The sequence below is a fragment of the Talaromyces marneffei genome, chromosome 2, assembly GCF_009556855.1.
Source record: "Talaromyces marneffei chromosome 2, complete sequence".
Taxonomy (NCBI): domain Eukaryota; kingdom Fungi; phylum Ascomycota; class Eurotiomycetes; order Eurotiales; family Trichocomaceae; genus Talaromyces; species Talaromyces marneffei.
In genome coordinates, this window is record NC_072349.1 from 3,507,844 (window position 1) to 3,524,783 (window position 16,940).

Below are 16,940 nucleotides of genomic sequence, written 5' to 3' on the forward strand. Positions count from 1 at the left end.
GCTACTAGGGGAATCCAGAAGGGTAGTCGCGATATTATGAACAGCTTCTACGTCTCGAGAAAAATTCTCTCTCTCTCCAAACAACATGCTTCTGCCAATATCACCTGCCGAGACATTCGGGGTGATTGTGGATATGTTGATTGTGTAGTCACTTGCCTATTTGAACTTCACCTTCTTCATTGACATAGATGGTGTCACAATTTAGATTGCCATGACAGATGTTGAGGACTTCATGGATATATATCAAACCGTGTAAGATCTATACTCTGGTCAGTCGTCTCACTGACAAAGTGCTTGTGTTTTTGAGACCTTTTTGCAAATAATGGCCACTGCCACTGCATCTCCCCTTATCAGCGCGTACAGCTTTGTCAAACGAGCTCCTGTTCTCTCATAACTGAAGTAAAGCCCATCCCCGGTCCTTGACATGCCAGCGAGGCTCACCGGGCTTGGATGACTGGCTCGCTGTACCAGATCATGTCCCCGTAGAGAATAATAAGGGGTCATTTTTTGGACCAACGTCGGCTGAGAGGAGATATCGCCTATCCTCATTCCACAGTATCCCTCTCCGTCCATGCCTGGGAACCGGACGAAGATGGTATCCGTTCGCGAGAATGGAAACCTTTCCTAAGAGCTGAAGAAACGCCGGGTCGTCGACCGTTTGTTCGTGATTTCCTCGCATTCGCTATCCCGAAAAGAAATCGATGAATCACTGGCCATACTCATTTCAAATTGAGATTAGATTAGCCGACAGAGGGTAGGACTGATTGAGCATTATCGAGGGGAGATGCACGATTTATATATTCAAGAGCAGCGGCCATCCTTGAAGATCACTAACGGGGACGTGACTCATACAGTATTATTGCCTTGGCTCTTCTCACCTTGTTTGCAAACTCTATGACTGGGTAGATTGTTTGATAGCTGGATTAAATCTGACCGAAGCAACGCCATGAAACGGTTTTGACGGCCAACCGTGTGGTTGTTAAGGTCGCAAGATCATGACTAAGCTGAGCATTTGGGGCCATTCCTACGGAGCTCAAGCAATTACCCCATTACGGAGTAAGTTATGTTAGTCGTTTGGAAACAAGTGGATGACTCAGCTCTATGTTCAAAAGTAACTACCGATTTGATTGGCAGAGACTGTACCCGGAGCCTCTCTCTGCGATAATAAGAATGTAACAACCCAATTGAATACTAACCAGTTATCAATTTAAAACTGGCGGATGACTCGGCTGCCTGTTCAACCTTCGACGCAAATACTGCACCAGATTGGCCAGGAACAAGTTGGCTGTATCCAATAGCAGAACTTCAGCTACACTTGAAGTGAACCAAGAAACACACTCCAATGCCGAAACGGTGGGGCGACGCAAACACTCAGCTTGTTTAGGAGATAATTTTGTGGTCAATGCTGACGACGGTTGGTATCAAAGTGAGGGAAGCTGCACTATAGTTTGACCGAGGAGTTTTCACTGATGTTCCTCAAGCGGCTGCAAATATGGTAAGGACGAATGACTAGCTCAGACAGAACGTGACACATCTGATAAGCACATCGAACCAGATCCATCGCTATAGTTGCCACTAAATCCAATCACTCCAAATTCTGTAGTCCACCGGCCACTCAAGAGTCTCAACTAAGTGTGAGATCCGGCTTGCGAAAGGAACGAGATAATCATCATGAGTGGACAGCTCTGTGGTGGTACCCTCTTCCAAATTCAGAAGCGCCAATAATTTACTGTACCCACAACCAAAGTCAGTTGTAATGGATACCTTTTCCAAGCAAGAGATGTTGATTGGAAACAAAAAAGGCAGGAAAGTGGTTGAATCTTTCAAACTCAGAGACCTCAGATGTGGAAGCTGGACCTGGAGTGATGTCCCTCCGGGTGAATGGCACAAGAGTACAGGTCGATTTCTTCGATGTTTTGTCCCAGATTTTGGAGGAAGCTCAATTCGATATTGAAACCGTGAAAATAACCTTCTTTACTGTCTGGGATGGCCCCAAAAGCGTTAGGTCCTCGCCTGCGTACTCTTCTAATTCAAAGAATGATAGCCGAGGTAGCTTCGTGAGGTCTATGACAATAGAAGAGCTACCGATGTCCTCGCAATAAATTGAAATTTCGCGGAGAGTGGGTAAGTTTGGGGTCGTCCAAGTGGAAGTTGCAGATAAAACGAGGCGTTCTAATGACTGGAAGGAGCAAGAGGGCAAGAGGCTGAAGGATATGTCCGGCGCATATGACTCAGAATAAGAATCTTTTTTCGGGTTTGAGTCTCCATTGTCTCTAACCCGGTCAATTCTTTCAAAAGTCAGCATCAACACGATCCATGCAGAATCCCATAACAACTATACATCGTACCTAAACGGGACGGGAGTCACCATACACACAACACTTCAAGTTTGGGAGCCGTCCCATGAAGTCAAGTAAACTCAGAGAACTCGTGGCTGAGGACGGCGTTATGTATAGGTCTTGTATATGCGATAGCTCTCTCAACAGTATGTTAAATATTGTCCTGATTGGCAGCTTCCTGCTGATTCCTTTTCAGACGATAGAGCAAGATTGGTCGCATATTTCAGATCTCCTCCTCTGCCTTCACGTTGTGTTTTTGGCGATTGACATCTACTATTGTCAGGTCATGATGGCTAACGCTCATTCATGCCATGGGCCGACCAACCCTACTGTGAGTCTTGATTTTCATTTTTTAAGACAGCCTGTCTAACTCCTAGGAGCAAAGTTCTCGAAGCTCAAGGCTCTTACGATCTATAGGTCAGCCAGCCACTACGAGACTCGCATGCTTTTTGAGTTAATTGACTGCTGTGATCTCGAGTTTTTCCACCTTGAAGAACTAAGAGTCGAAGAATGTCTAAGCCATCCTGAGGCTCTGGACCTTATGTTACGCCTTTCACGACACCAAAAGCTCAAGACGTTTGCGTTGGTGTTATCTCAGTCCCATCCTCTCCTAGGATCACTGTACTCCGCGCTCATACGTGAGGGAATTGTCAACCTATGGCCCAGACTAAAGGCGTTGTTCCTTGACGTGGTAGATCAGTCCGGGCTCGAGAGGCTGTCCATCTTCGCGGATCTTCAAATACTTAGGTTGGGCCGCATACAGCCTGCAATGTTCGCTACTGAACCCAATATCATCAAAAGTATCATGCAGTGTCGACAGTTACGAGTCATTGAACTGGTTTCCCTTGAGCTCGACAACGGAAAGTCTCTTGCTGACATCGCGCTTGGCTGTCCATTACTACAAAAATTTAGCGTGGGCCATCTCAAGCTAGACTCCGAATTATTAGACGAAAGCCTGGTTTTAAATCTCGTGGTCCACCTGCCTCTCTTAGAGTTTCTTGCCCTCGGAATGAAATGCCAGATGGATGGTGCTTTCCTCGGCAATGTTGCGCATCACTGCCCCCGATTGAAGGTGCTTAACTTACATGACGGTCAACTGTGCCTATCTATCGACTTGATTGCAAAACTACATCCCTTTCAGAAGCTGGAGAGTATGCAGTTCTCGAGGACATACTTTGAGAATGCACGACGTCTCTTACAACGAAATACAATGCAGATTCTTGTGACACAGTGGCGCAGGCTATTTCCAAAGCTTCGTGAAATGCCATGTACTGCAGATATCTACTCTAATTTCATGCAAGGTGATAATGTAGAACATCCCGAAGACGATGATGCTTATGAAGAGACAGCAGCCGTTTTGCCAGGTCTGGACTTTGATGACTACGATTCTGATTGGTTTGTTCTGCGAACGAAACTCTGGAAGGCTCTGGTTATGGGAGAGACATGGATATACATGACAAAATTGAGTATATGTGGCAGACCAACATGGAAATTGAGATGATCGGTTGGCCGATGCTTTCTTGCGGTGTATTTTCTGACCCAACCCGGCATTCCACAGCGTGAGGAAAGCCCAGTGTTCTAAAAGCGTGTTTGACAAATTCAAATGAAGGATTATTCTCGATCATTTAAGCATCGCAGTCCCGAATGGGTCAGTTCTTGACACAAAATCACTTGAACGAATTGAACTATTGATTGGTGCTTATGTTTCTCTAAACGAACTTGAGTAGGAATCAAATCGAAGAAATGACACCACGGAGGCTCTAGGAGACCCTGACGTCTCGTAGGACGCTACCTGTCCGCAAAACCCGGTCCCCGAGCCCTCAAAAGTGGACACTGTCAAGTTAGTTAAGTAGGTATACTGTCTTAGTCATCATAATATTCCGATTGATTGTTGTGACATCACACATATGAAAAAGAAATGGTCACAAATTCAAAGCCAGCATGTCTATGCTCTCAGTGCGCCTCTATGCTGTATAAACAGCATCAAAACACCTGGAAAGTCAACTGAGCGATTGCTAGCATCCCAAGTGCATGGCTTAACCGAGCATTCTGGGTTATAACACCTTAGTCAGTTAATCAAAACAGAAAGCGATTCCGCAACTCAAGCCAACTACCTCATTAGTCGTTTGAGAAACAAGCGGATGACTCAGCTCTCTGTTCAAGGTTCACCAATGAAAGGATTGATTTGATTGGCAGAAATTGTATCCAGGGTCTCCGATCGTAGGGTGGGTCCTGTCTAATTTACTCTCCACATGAGGATGACTAAGCTTTATGTTTCTCGGACAGGTAACTAAACGACTCAGCAATCTGTGATTAGGACGGTCGAATTATTAACCAGCTCCCGGAGAGCTCGCTAAGTGCGTATGCTCGAGGTTCTCTGGGGAAGTAATCACATTTGAGCGGCTCATCGGGTATGTTTTCGCACTGTTCGCAATTTTTGGTATCACCCTCATGGTTTTTCAGTTGCTGCTCAATCATGATGACACTTGATTTCCGGCTCCACTTCACATCGAATGTACGACCAGCGTACTCGAACCAATCCTCAATTGCGCTATGAAAGCGTTCTTCGCTCCAACAAAACCGGTTTACAGAAGTAATGCCTCCTTCCATCTTCAGCTGGCCGTTGCGTACCAGCGGAGAAAGGTCGAGGAAGATTTGTTCCATGCACGTGATATGGTAATATTGATTGGGTTCTGTTTTTGTTAATTCTTGTTTTGATGCTTCTGTAGGGCAAAACTTACCATAATGTCGGCCTGATAAATCCTTAAGGTTGAACCGATAATCCGACCGTATGTTCGGCTTGCCGGTTATTTTTCTTGGTGGGCTGTTCCACGCGCGACAGTGGCTATTTTTGCTCCGTACTATCTGAAGAATGATCACAAAAGTACCTACATATAAAAACCAAGTCCTTATTAGAGTAGTTACAGGATGAACGAAATGTTAGATCACCTTGAGATAAGAAACTCGACCTGAGCCATGCTTCATAACCAGCATGCTTTCATGGACATGAAAAAAAATTGTGCGATACTCAATAGGTAACCAAATAACTTTAACGTTATTGTAAGTCACCCATTCATTCTGCAATCGTATATTGTTATAGAGACTACTTGCTGTTAGGGAGAGGAGAGATTCAGTATTGAATTGTCCTTGATCAGTCGCCAAAAATTCGCCACCCGGAGAGAACTCCACTGTCTGAACCCAGCTAGAATGGCCTTCGAGCGTCTGCTGCAGGGCGGCAGGCGTCAGATCCCACAGCTTGACGGTCCTGTCATTGGAGCCTGAGGCCACCAGCTTGCCGTCGGGAGAGAACGCCACTGCTTGAACCCAGCTGGAATGGCCTTGAAGCGTCTGCTGCAGAGTGCTAGTAGCCAGATCCCACAGCTTGACAGTCTCATCAAAGGAGCCTGAGGCCACCAGCTTACCGTCGGGAGAGAACGCCACTGCCTCAACAGAGTTAGAATGACCTTCAAGACTCTGTTGCAGAGCGCTAGTAGCTGGATCCCACAGCTTGATGGTCCCGTCACTGGAGCCTGAGGCAAGCATCTTGCCATCGGGAGAGAACGCCACTGCCTCAACAGAGTTAGAATGACCTTCAAGACTCTGTTGCAGAGCGCCAGTAGCTGGATCCCACAGCTTGACGGTACTGTCACTGGAGCCTGAGGCAAGCAGCTTGCCATCGGGAGAGAATGCCACTGCCTGAACTGAATCCGAATGGCCTCCAAGAGTCTGCTGCAGAGCGCCAGTAGTCAGATCCCACAGCTTGATGGTCCTGTCACCGGAGCCTGAGGCCACCAGCTTACCGTTGGGACAGAACGTCACTGCCCAAACCCAGCTAGAATGGCCTTTGAGCGTCTGCTGCAGAGTGCTAGTAGATGGATCCCACAGCTTGACAGTCTCATCCAAGGAGCCTGAGGCCACCAGCTTGCCGTCGGGAGAGAACGCCACTGCTTGAACCCAGCTGGAATGGCCTTTAAGGGTCTGCTGCAGAGCGCCAGTAGCTAGATCCCACAGCTTGATGGTCCCGTCACGGGAGCCGGAGACCACCAGCTTGCCGTTAGGAGAGAACGCCACCGCCGAAACCGAGCCAGAATGGCCTTCGAGAGTCTGTAGCACTGCACCCCAGGCTGATTCCATGTCTGCTAATTCCTGAATCCAACTAGGGATTTTATCGATGTATTTATTCCTTATTATACTACTTTTTGGTGTAAAGATGAGCGCCGATACATAGAGCTGGAGAGGCGCCTGATCAATCATCAAGATGTTCTTTCGAATAAACCGTATTGCATCATCGAGGAATTTGTATATTTCTGTGTCTTTATCACTCTGAATAAATGTTAGAGCAAGGGATCCTAATAGTAACTCAATTTGAAACACATACAACAGTCTGTAATGTCCGGACTAGCGGGATACTTTCTGCAATTCTTCCTAAAAGGCTCAATGATTCCAGCCAATGTAAGAAGTGATCCTGTAGAAACGTATGGATTGAATCACCGTCATTTATGCGCGTCTGACTCTGTTTCAAATGGTATACCCAGAAGCGGCAAGCATATTGAATATCTGGGGGTAAGTAGCTGGTTATGATTCTGCCATCGATCTCAGCTCGTAGTGTTCCGTAGCCCGGCAGATTGCATATATTTTCGTGAAGACTTCCCGGTTGAGACATTCGTTCAAGGCATTTAGCTATGATCATCTTGTGAGTTTCCCTCTCGTCCACCCAGAATGGATTTGTGTGACGTTTGTCAAAATCGACGAGAAAATCACGGAACGAGAGGTGCATCATTCTGATTGGAGAGTCCGCAGAGGATGGCACACTAAGGACAGAATGAAGACATGCGAGCTGCCCCTCAATCTGCTGGCTATCAATATTAAGCAAAGACGCTAGAGATGATCGTGAAAGGGGCTCTGCTAAGTGTGTAATTGTGCCTACAATGCCTCGAAACCTCTGCACCAGTGATTGCTGTGCCTTTTGTGGCTTTCCATGGATTAGCTGGTTCAGAATTGGTGAGTACGTGGCATCTAGCTTATCCATCTCAGAGTCACTCTTCATATCTCGATATTCAAGAACTTTTTTCAGCTGGCCTGTTGGGTCGGACCACGCTGGATCTTCCACAAAACGGCATACGGTAGCGGCAAAAATGAAGAGCGGAACAGCCATTTCAACCAGGGCTGACAAGACTTCTGAGCCAGGCCAACCAGGTGAAAGTGTCCTGCCGTCGTTAGTATACTGAACTCGGATTTGCGCAAACCTGTATGTTAAGAAAGTGGCAATGTCTTGCCTGATGATAGGCTGCGGTATCTCATGAAGCTCCATATAGTCGAGTACATCTACTGGCACTTCTTTAAATCCGGATCGGATTGGCTGCTCTGGTCGACTAGTAATAAATATCCGCAAGCTTGGTGACCACTTATCTCTTGTTTGTGATAAAAGGCGAAGCAGAGTGTCTCCATCTCGCGAACATTCGTCCAAGGCATCAATCACGATAACAAGATGAGAGACTTCAGTGTGGTGACGCTGAATCCGTGACAGGGGTTGATAGATAAGCTTCTCAAATTGCTCTCCCATGGACTTGTCCGATAAGTTGGGGTCCGCATCAACGGCCGTTTCGACGTGAGCGACCAGTGACGGAATCTTGACCAAGAGCTGGGCACAAATTGTGGTAAAAAGCATAGCCACGCTACTGCGATCTCTCTCGCCTCGCCTAAAGAAAAAGCTAGCTCCTAGTTTTCCTTCCCTATTCAAAGCATCGGCTATTGTTCGAGAAATCGTTGATTTTCCCGTACCAGCCATTCCTTTCAGCCAGAACATCGACTTTCCTTGTCTGTTTTCTGCCCATTCTTTGATTTGATGGAGCAAGTCAATTCTGGTTTCTGGATGGCATATCGAATCAAGAGCCCTATCGAAAGAGTCAAATGTGGAACCTTTTGCGTACGGTAGCTTTGCAATGACTTTTTCGCGCCGTCGGTCACCATCTGAGATTTTGATTACAACATTCGTCTTTTCAGCCATTTCATGCATTTCGGTTATAATATTCTTCTCGACTGTACGTCTCGTTAATAGAGAACTGTGCGAAAATTGCTAAAGACTAACCCGAAGAAAGTACATCAATGATCCTCTTCTCTGCTTCAATCTTATTAGGCGGGATGCGAGAGAGGAGATCTTTAGCATAAGCTGCCGCAGCCATTGCAGCATATCCCTGCCACTCTTTGTTCTTGTGAGAGTCAGAATAGTCGCATATACCCCGTATAACCAGGCATGGGAAATGACTCATCAAGCCCGCTGCTTCCATTTCAAAACATAGAACATCTTTCTCTGCCGCAAGTCGGTCACGGACCACAGCATCTTTCATCAGCTGGTTTGCAGAAGCCACCAAGCCGTAGTGGATCGCGGGGTTATCCTCATATGTCGTTCGCCCTTGTCGTTCTACCAGATGCGATGGTTCTCTCGCACAGAATGTTGCACAGCCTCTTGGATCGTGGATGACATGAGGATGAAACAGCCTGTCAGTACTTGGCTGCGGCCGTGCATATTCCGGACGTAACCTTGGATTCTTCTCGAGAACAAGTCTAATAGTCTCTTCGAGCTGATGCCCCTTCCTCTTGTACTGGGCCTGGATCCCCGTCACTGCAGCGCGTAGTATTGTTGGAGGTTGGTTTAAAAATCGTGTATATTGGAAGGCCTGGTCCTGTATTGTTTTGCCGAAGTCGTACTGAAAAACACCGCCCTCGCCGTCACGAGGCGCGCTAACCACAATATCGCCAAGACGGATATCATGCTTACTTGGTGCCCCGCCACCAATACCCACCATCAAGCCGATCCTGACATTTGGGAAACTGTGAAGCATATTTGTAGCCACACTAGCAGCTGAAGCTGTTCCATATTCACCGTCAGGTAACACGGCTATGACGACGTTGTGTTTTCCAAGCCTGCCCAATGTGTAGTCGTTGGTGTCATTAGGCGAGACAAAATCCGGTGGTTCATGCTCGTCATCAAGGAATTCTTGTGCGGCAACATATTCCGTCCTTAATGCGCAGATCCATCCGACTGTGTAGTCCTGAGGGTTAGACATGCTTAGCAATCGAGGATGTTCGCCACACGCCGGTGGAATCGATTTTCAAACGTCGAATTTTTGCCGATTATAGATGACCCTCGGTTAACTCAGGTGCTCGAGTCGTAATTGTTTCGAGCCTGATAGCCCAGGTGTCTGCAGGTCAGCCTGTGCAACGATTTCCCACTTGAGGCTTCATTGACGTAGTTATGAAAGTAGGAGTTTGAGTACAAACCCTACCGAATCTCACGAATGCAGAGCACAGAACAGGAGATGTGTTTGACGGGAGATGATGGCAAGTAACCTACCTACAGCAATTCAGCCTTCTCTTCAGTCAACCCCGCTCGCCACGTGACACAGTCCAGGTATCGGAGCAAAATACCGCTAGACCAAAAAGGAGATCCCCTTAATGGGGCGATATTGGTATGTTGTGGGGCTGTGGGGCTCCACAGGCAGATGAGTAAGCTTCGTGCACTCACCAGGAACAGGCTCTCGCAACTAATGTGGTGATGAGGGTCTCAGCAACGCGGCAAATGAGTTAGGCCGCATTAAGCTCCCAGTCGACAGGCTAAGATATTCTTCAGGACAAACGGTTCAAGACGATCCTGCAGTCAGAGCCGATGTCTTAGATACCCAGCTGTCTCTCGTATGAGTAGGCCGGATTGAGAGCTAATATAGAGGTAGGAAAGACTGTATTGTAAAGCTTTCATGTACAAAGTAAACATCTCTGTTGTGAGAGACACACAGCATCTGTCGAGGCCTATTCACCTGAAACTCAGCATGGGGGAGGGCAGGGGAAAGACGCAATAGTGTCCCGGATGCACTCGTGGTCACACGATCCTCTGTTGTCGCCTTACGTGTCAATCTAGGCCACTGAACTACAGTAAAGCAATCAGCTAAACCTTCATAGCAAAGCCGTTGTCAACCGTTACACTATCGGCTCCCTTGTCCATGAAAAGCCTCCTCACGGCATCCTTGAAAGCATGCATAAGTGCTGTTTATTCATCTTTATTGCTGGAGTTGACATCGGCTCCATTCCTGATAAGAAGTCTCGCCACTCCGTGATCATTCATGAAGGCATTCATAAGTGCTAACCGCCTGTATTTATCTTGGCATTGATATCAGCTCCATTTTCGATAAAAAAGCCTCACAGTGCCTTTAGCCTTTCTTTGACGCTTGCATAAGTGGCGCCCATACAAGTCAATCACTAGAATTCATACCGGCTCCATTGTCAATAAGAAGCCTTGCCACTGCCTCATGACCATTCCATGATGCATGTATAAGTGGTGTCCATCCACTTTGATCATTAGCATTGACATTAGCTCCATTGTCAATAAGAAGCCTCCCAACTGCCTCATGACCATTCAATGAGGCATACATAAGTGGTATCCATCCATTCTGATCACTGGCATTGACATCGGCTCCATTGTCAATAAGAAGCTTCACCACTGCCTCATGACCATTCTTAGAGGCATGGCTAAGTGGTGTCCCATATGGATCACTGGCGTTGAGATCAGCTCCATTGTCAATAAGAAGCTTCACTACTGCCTCATGACCATTCTTTCGGGTGGTTATCCCATTAAGACTCCGAGTGCGAGTGACAACTGGCAAATGACTTAAATCATTAATGACGCACTAAGCAGCTGGTGCGGACGATCTCAATGTCGCCAAAGTAATTACTCTGATCTTTGCTTTACTTCATAACGAAACTCTCCTTCCTATGATCCAAACCTACACGAAGACAATCACTGAAAGAGCTGATAGAACGAAGAATGCTTACTATATCTGTATAGTGAACATCACCCGTGATCAAGTCTTGCTCTTCCGATGTTGGGTACTCGGTTAAATTTTCCTTGAGAACGAAGTGAGCAATTGCGCATAGCGAGTCTTTCGCCTGTTCAAGGGATCCTATATTAAACACATTCATATCAATACCCGCATTGGCTAATACGTAACAAAACGCTCATATCATCTAACTTACCCATAAGCGTCCTGAGACAATAATCCCTATGAATGCTCACCATGATGGAACAGTATTCTTGTACCTCCGGCATGGTTTCATAACCTAGCATCTTTGTCCTCCATGGAGAACAATTCTCTCGATCGTGATCTATTCACAAACCGTCGTCAGTTAAAGTCAACATGGTCTTGGAGTGAGTTACGGACCTGTGAATGCATTTTCTCGGAATGCCTCTAATATTCTCTCGTCACGACTTCGTGACGCGGTCAGTGCAATCAGGTTGGCTGCCATAGGCAGCCTCCAACGTTGCTCAAAAACTTTCGCAACATTCAGAGCTGCCTGCAGTTGTTCCGCGCTCATCTCCTTCGATTTTTCATTGGTGAAATAAAAGGCCTCGCGGAGCTCCACGGTAGGATTTGCCCATGGCGGGTTTGCCATGCGTTTCCAGTTGGCAAAAGTTCTGAACTCAGGTCGAATACAGTATAGGCCATTCTCGATTAGTCGCCGCGATGAGACAATTTGACATTTGTCCTTGATTTTCAAGGCACCTTGCGAGAAGTATTCCCCGAAGTAGAAGTATCCTGAAAACCCAAAGCGTTTTTTCATACGCAAAGTCTCAAATTCTTGCAGGTCTTGGCTCACTGAACGATAAGCTCGAATGAGGTCAATGTCCCGAAGAAAGACTTGCTCGGGAAAGTTGGATGTGTCGATGATACAGATATATATATCCTCAAAGGCTGATCCATCTCTTGAGTTAGCATGTAAGTGGAAGACGTATATTAGCGCAAATAGTAATGAGCTTGTCCAAGACACCAAGTTATCGTTCGGACCTTCCTTCCATCGAAGGTGCCTGTGCAGCATCGCCGCCGTTTCCTCTTTGTTACCCCTAGCAAATATGTCTATCATGCTGGTTGCGACTGTAGACCTGGCTGACGGCCTGGCGTCTTTAGATTTTGTCCAAACCTCATCGGTTGTCCCTTGCGATTTTGGAGTGAATATTCGGAACAGATACCGGGGTATTTCGTCAAATTTCTCTCGTCGCCGTTCAACATCTTCCGGAGGGCAGAAAGGAAGGCAGTCAGGTACAATGTCCAGCTTTTGGAACTGTTCTTGCAAGTCGAGTGCCATTGTAGCCGAGAGTCCAACGGAGTCTACCTACTCACTGATTCCAGGCAGTTCCCTAGCTCTGTGTTGCAAGATTGAGAGTAAAATAGGAATTATCGGACAGGGAACCTTCTCAGCGAGCCGCAAGGGTGGCAAGAGCGGGATCTATAACATAAATATGACGAAACAATTTTTTCAACTGAAGTTAATTTCCTTGTCTACTGTAGTACTAACTAGTTAACTTATCATTTGGAATAAATGGATGACTCAGCTGTGTTTTCAAGGTTCATTGATATAAGTAGTAAATTGATTGGCAGAAAGTATCGGAACCTTGGCGTACTAGAGCGTTTACGGAAAGGTCAAAAATGGCATGAACAAGGAAGCAAAAAGGACTCTATATATTACGATAATGCTGTTAGGATTCACCCATCCTCCAAGCATTGCTACTTGGGAGATTTGGATGGTTTATATACACAGAATCTCACACAAATGATATCTCGAAGGAATGACAGATGATGCCAATCGAATGTTCTCGATATGCGCAAATAAAGGGTCGATTGGTAATGCTCAACCGTGCGTTGTTCTGTAGAAAATCCTCGATATTTGTTATATGAAGCTGTTGCCAGCTTCCAAACACTAATCCGTATGCGGATTTGCCAAAAATTGGCTCCAACAGAAAGAGTATGCAGGAGTGGGCACTGGCTCCTTATGTAATAGTGTCTAACCGTCACGACTTACGTCTGCAGAACTGGAAAAGCTTTGCTTGAAGATAGGACTCTGACTGCCCGACGCATGTTTGCATCATCTGTTACGGTCTATCTTGCCGTTCCGTATAATCCGCCTGAGGACAATGTTTTACTATGTAGTTAGGTGAAACGGGGGGATGACTCAGCTGACTGTTCAAGCACCTTTCGAGACGACCAAGTAATGTGATGGCAATACATTTTAGCTGGGGTCATCTGTGGGAAAGTGTGTTATCTAACTGACTAGATTGCATGATGAGCGCGGTGTAGATAGAGTTGGTAAAGCGGCGGCCACGGACTGGATCGCGAACACTGAGAAGAACTAGGGGCTCGTATAATCGACGTTCGAGACGCGGATATCGATGTAAAACCTTTTCGGCCGTGAGCGTAGAGTGGCTGTTCGGTGTTGACGGTTTGATTGTCCTTAATGGGGAACGAGGAACAATTCTGGCCGAACTTGAGCTTCCAATTTCATTCTTAGCCTGTGCCTGGGCCCGGGGTCTCGATCGACACGACTTCTTTCGTTTTGGCATTTTTGGTATCTCCCGTGCCTTCTGTGGCATTTTGAAGATACCACAAGACGGCCAGATGCGCAACGTCGCGTTCAATAGCTAAATAACGGTGGTGGAGAGAGTGATCATCGTTTGATCAATAGCTTTAGAGGATAAAAACGGAAAATCATATACTAAAGTTAATTGCAACACATCGATGACATAAGGACGACTATTTTCAAGTAACTATAGCAGCGAAGTGACTGCTATATACATAAAAGTTGATGAGTGACTATTAATATACAGCTGCTGGAGCGGCTGAGATACATACACGTACATACATAATGATCTTTTAAGTAGTCAATTTTGCATCTTAGACTAGTTAATTAATTACTCAAACTTGCTGAGTTACAGAATGCGAGCGTTCTTCTTCAAGCTTTCTTCACGAAATCATTAAGATTGCGCTTCTTTTCCGTACTGAGCAAGTTTCCTCTGTCCTCTAGATTACCATCACCAAAAAATCAGCAGTTAATCTTTGCCTCCATATCAAAAGCACTGCTCCTACAAGCAGCATAACACACCTAAAAATCCCTATTCTGCCAGTTTTTAGCATGTGTTGCGATGAAAATTTGTTCATTAAAGAGACTATCTCTCCACCTTCTGGAAACAATGTCGCTCTTTTCCCATGCAAGATCATCAAATTTCATCCGCTGTTCTATGACAATTGGGTCGTCGCGAGTAAACTGCATGGTTGATAAGATGAGCCAGAATCCTTACAACGACGTTAAGGAAATTGAGACGTTGCTATTTGATAAGAACTTTCAGCTGAATCATAAAATACATGGGCTCCTGCATTTGCATGAAGATACTGGAAAACCAACGGGGGACAAAAACCAGTAACGGAGCACAACAACGCTATAATCAAGCCCCAAGATCTCGGAGACTTCGCTCGAGAGCTTCTCGAAGCTGGAGGGCCTCGTTTCTACGGATGCGGGTCTGATGTGATTCGGCGGCCAATCGAACCAAGTCATCGTCAGTGTAGGCACTGACGGTGATCGGATCAAATACATTTGGAAGCTTAGCGAGTATATGTCGTTCAATAACTTGTCGACAAACATTGTCGACAAATGTTTTCATGGCAACCTATACCACAAATTAGTATGTGATGGTTGGGTTGAATACCATGATCTTACCTTGTAGTAAGCAGCCAGATCGGTACGTGCATCTGCACAAGCTCTTTCGGTCATATCGACAATAACACGATTTTGAAGAGAGTTCAAGAGCTTCTTGATCTCAACTTGCGAGTTACTCACGTGGAATTTGTCATTCCAGTCCTCGTGAATCGCTGAATCCATTGAATCCTTCAAATCTTGCTTAGAGCGGTCAAGTCGTGCCTTCTGAATGTTGTCTGTATAATAGTGGTTATACGTAATCGGATGGCGGGCTTCATCTTGAAGCAACTGTTCCAGCTCTTCATAGGCTTTCTGGGCATGTTGATAAAGCATATTCTTAATGCTTTCTGTTATGTTTTTTCGGACGTCAGGATCTTTGACAATGAATGCCAATCCGGCGTGGATGAAGCGAGACACCAGAGACACTACAGCACATAAATGTTGCCGACTGATACTGCCCCATCTCTCTGATTGAGCATGAAACAACTCAGTTAGCAAGGAGTAATTGTGATGGCCAGGCAATTCTCGCCCTCTGGTTTCGTGATATATCTAAATGTATTAGCAATATCCAGATATCCAGGATGGTACTACCTACTTGGCGAATCCACGACATCATATCGTCAGCGGTCAGGAGTATCTGACCCTCTTCACCGTTCGTCGATTCCATTTCTTCCTCGTCCACCACTTTTCGTTTCTCGCTATTCCGTCTCATGTACGTGGCAAACTCCTCGTTCTTCATGTGAATGGCTGCGCGGAGTCGAACGGATATATCGTCGCCGGACACACGAAAGAACTCTTCGTCCCGACCAGCATAGGTTCCTTCAACACCCGATTTCACTAGACTGTGAAAATCGCTGCTGATTCGCGTTAGGTATACCCTAATCTGACTTGGTGACGAGCGCTCTGTACCAAGGTCACTAAGATTATCATTGACCTCATTGAGCAGACGTCGTACGTCTTCTCGCACTGTAGGTAATTCTCGTTCGATATGGCTGTCCAAGAGATCTTGCAAGAAATTCCTCAGATTGTCTATACCAATGCGGGATCGATTGAGCTTTTGCCTCTTCCAAGGACCGGTCTCGAAAAAGACTAACTCTGATCTTCGACGATCCGCCAAGGAAGAACCGTTTTCTAACTCTGCAGGCGATGGGTTTTTGATCAGGAAAAAGCCCAAATTTAGTCTTGTTGTATCTGAGTTGTTCGCCAACCGCGCAACACGAGATTCTGTACCTATGTTGATAAGGTCGGGTTTGGTAATGATTCCAACTGTTCGGTGGCCTTCCTTGTCAAAGTGACGAGCACGCTGTATGATCCCTTGAGTATCGATATCGCTACTTGCAGGAACCACGGCTAAGATAATGGTTCGCGAGTTCTCGAGGTACGAATCTACTAGATTCGCAACAATTTGGACATCGTCTTCGACGTCGGACACTGAAATCAATCCCGGTAAGTCGACGACTGTCAAATGTAGACCTGTTCTGCCTACAAGTTCTAACCGTAGAACATCGGCGGAGAAAGCTGGAGCATCGGTGTCTGCACTGTGCCCTCGAACGCCCATCAAAGTTGCCGCCACCTCAATGATACTAGGTAGCTCTGTGAACTCTCGTATCTGATGGCGAAATGCGCTGAGTCGAGTTTTATCCTCGATGGTACGAGAAGCATGAGGTATAATCGTGGCCACGGCGCGCTGCTCCTTTGAATCGTGGCGGAGAATGATCTCAGTTGCGAATCTCGTACAAAGACCGTCTTGTCGAGGGAATGGGATCCCAGTGATACCTTCCAACACCGAGCTCTTCCCGGCTGATTGATCGCCGCATACCACGAGCTGTGGAAGAGCGACATGGTCACCAATCCCATTTGCGCGAACGCGGTCTATCTGGTTGAGTCTTTCAGACGTTCTGTTTGTCTGCAGATGAAGTTCATCTCCAATACGCTCCCAGTCAAGAATTGTCCAGTCTACTTCCGTCGTAGACTCCATTTCTGTTTGCTATTACGATAGAGGATTGATTCAGGTTCGTAGGCTATGCAAGACTGGTCAGCGATAAGGAGGGAACCTGACCTCTTTATATTCTCAATCCAGGGCGC

General features: G+C 46.3%; 4 protein-coding genes across 4 annotated transcripts; 1 reads left to right on the plus strand and 3 right to left on the minus strand.

Annotated features, from left to right (window-relative positions):
• Nucleotides 1–2,650: 2,650 nt before the first annotated feature.
• Nucleotides 2,651–3,840, plus strand: EYB26_003626 (uncharacterized protein; the record flags this gene model as incomplete). The annotated part of the gene is made up of 2 exons (XM_054262920.1): nucleotides 2,651–2,670; nucleotides 2,757–3,840. 2 exons carry the CDS (start codon nucleotides 2,651–2,653, stop codon nucleotides 3,838–3,840), a joined length of 1,104 nt encoding a protein of 367 aa, XP_054118895.1.
• A 1,439-nt stretch (nucleotides 3,841–5,279) lies between these two features.
• EYB26_003627 (uncharacterized protein) lies at nucleotides 5,280–9,406 on the minus strand (the record flags this gene model as incomplete). Its single annotated transcript, XM_054262921.1, has 3 exons — nucleotides 5,280–6,662; nucleotides 6,718–8,378; nucleotides 8,428–9,406. 3 exons carry the CDS (start codon nucleotides 9,404–9,406, stop codon nucleotides 5,280–5,282), a joined length of 4,023 nt encoding a protein of 1,340 aa, XP_054118896.1.
• A 1,179-nt stretch (nucleotides 9,407–10,585) lies between these two features.
• Nucleotides 10,586–12,473, minus strand: EYB26_003628 (uncharacterized protein; the record flags this gene model as incomplete). The annotated part of the gene is made up of 4 exons (XM_054262922.1): nucleotides 10,586–11,020; nucleotides 11,166–11,293; nucleotides 11,367–11,495; nucleotides 11,552–12,473. The coding sequence occupies 4 exons, from the start codon at nucleotides 12,471–12,473 to the stop codon at nucleotides 10,586–10,588; spliced, it is 1,614 nt and encodes a 537-aa protein (XP_054118897.1).
• A 2,131-nt stretch (nucleotides 12,474–14,604) lies between these two features.
• Nucleotides 14,605–16,833, minus strand: EYB26_003629 (uncharacterized protein; the record flags this gene model as incomplete). Its single annotated transcript, XM_054262923.1, has 3 exons — nucleotides 14,605–14,826; nucleotides 14,877–15,404; nucleotides 15,451–16,833. The coding sequence occupies 3 exons, from the start codon at nucleotides 16,831–16,833 to the stop codon at nucleotides 14,605–14,607; spliced, it is 2,133 nt and encodes a 710-aa protein (XP_054118898.1).
• Between the last annotated feature and the right edge of the window lie 107 nt (nucleotides 16,834–16,940).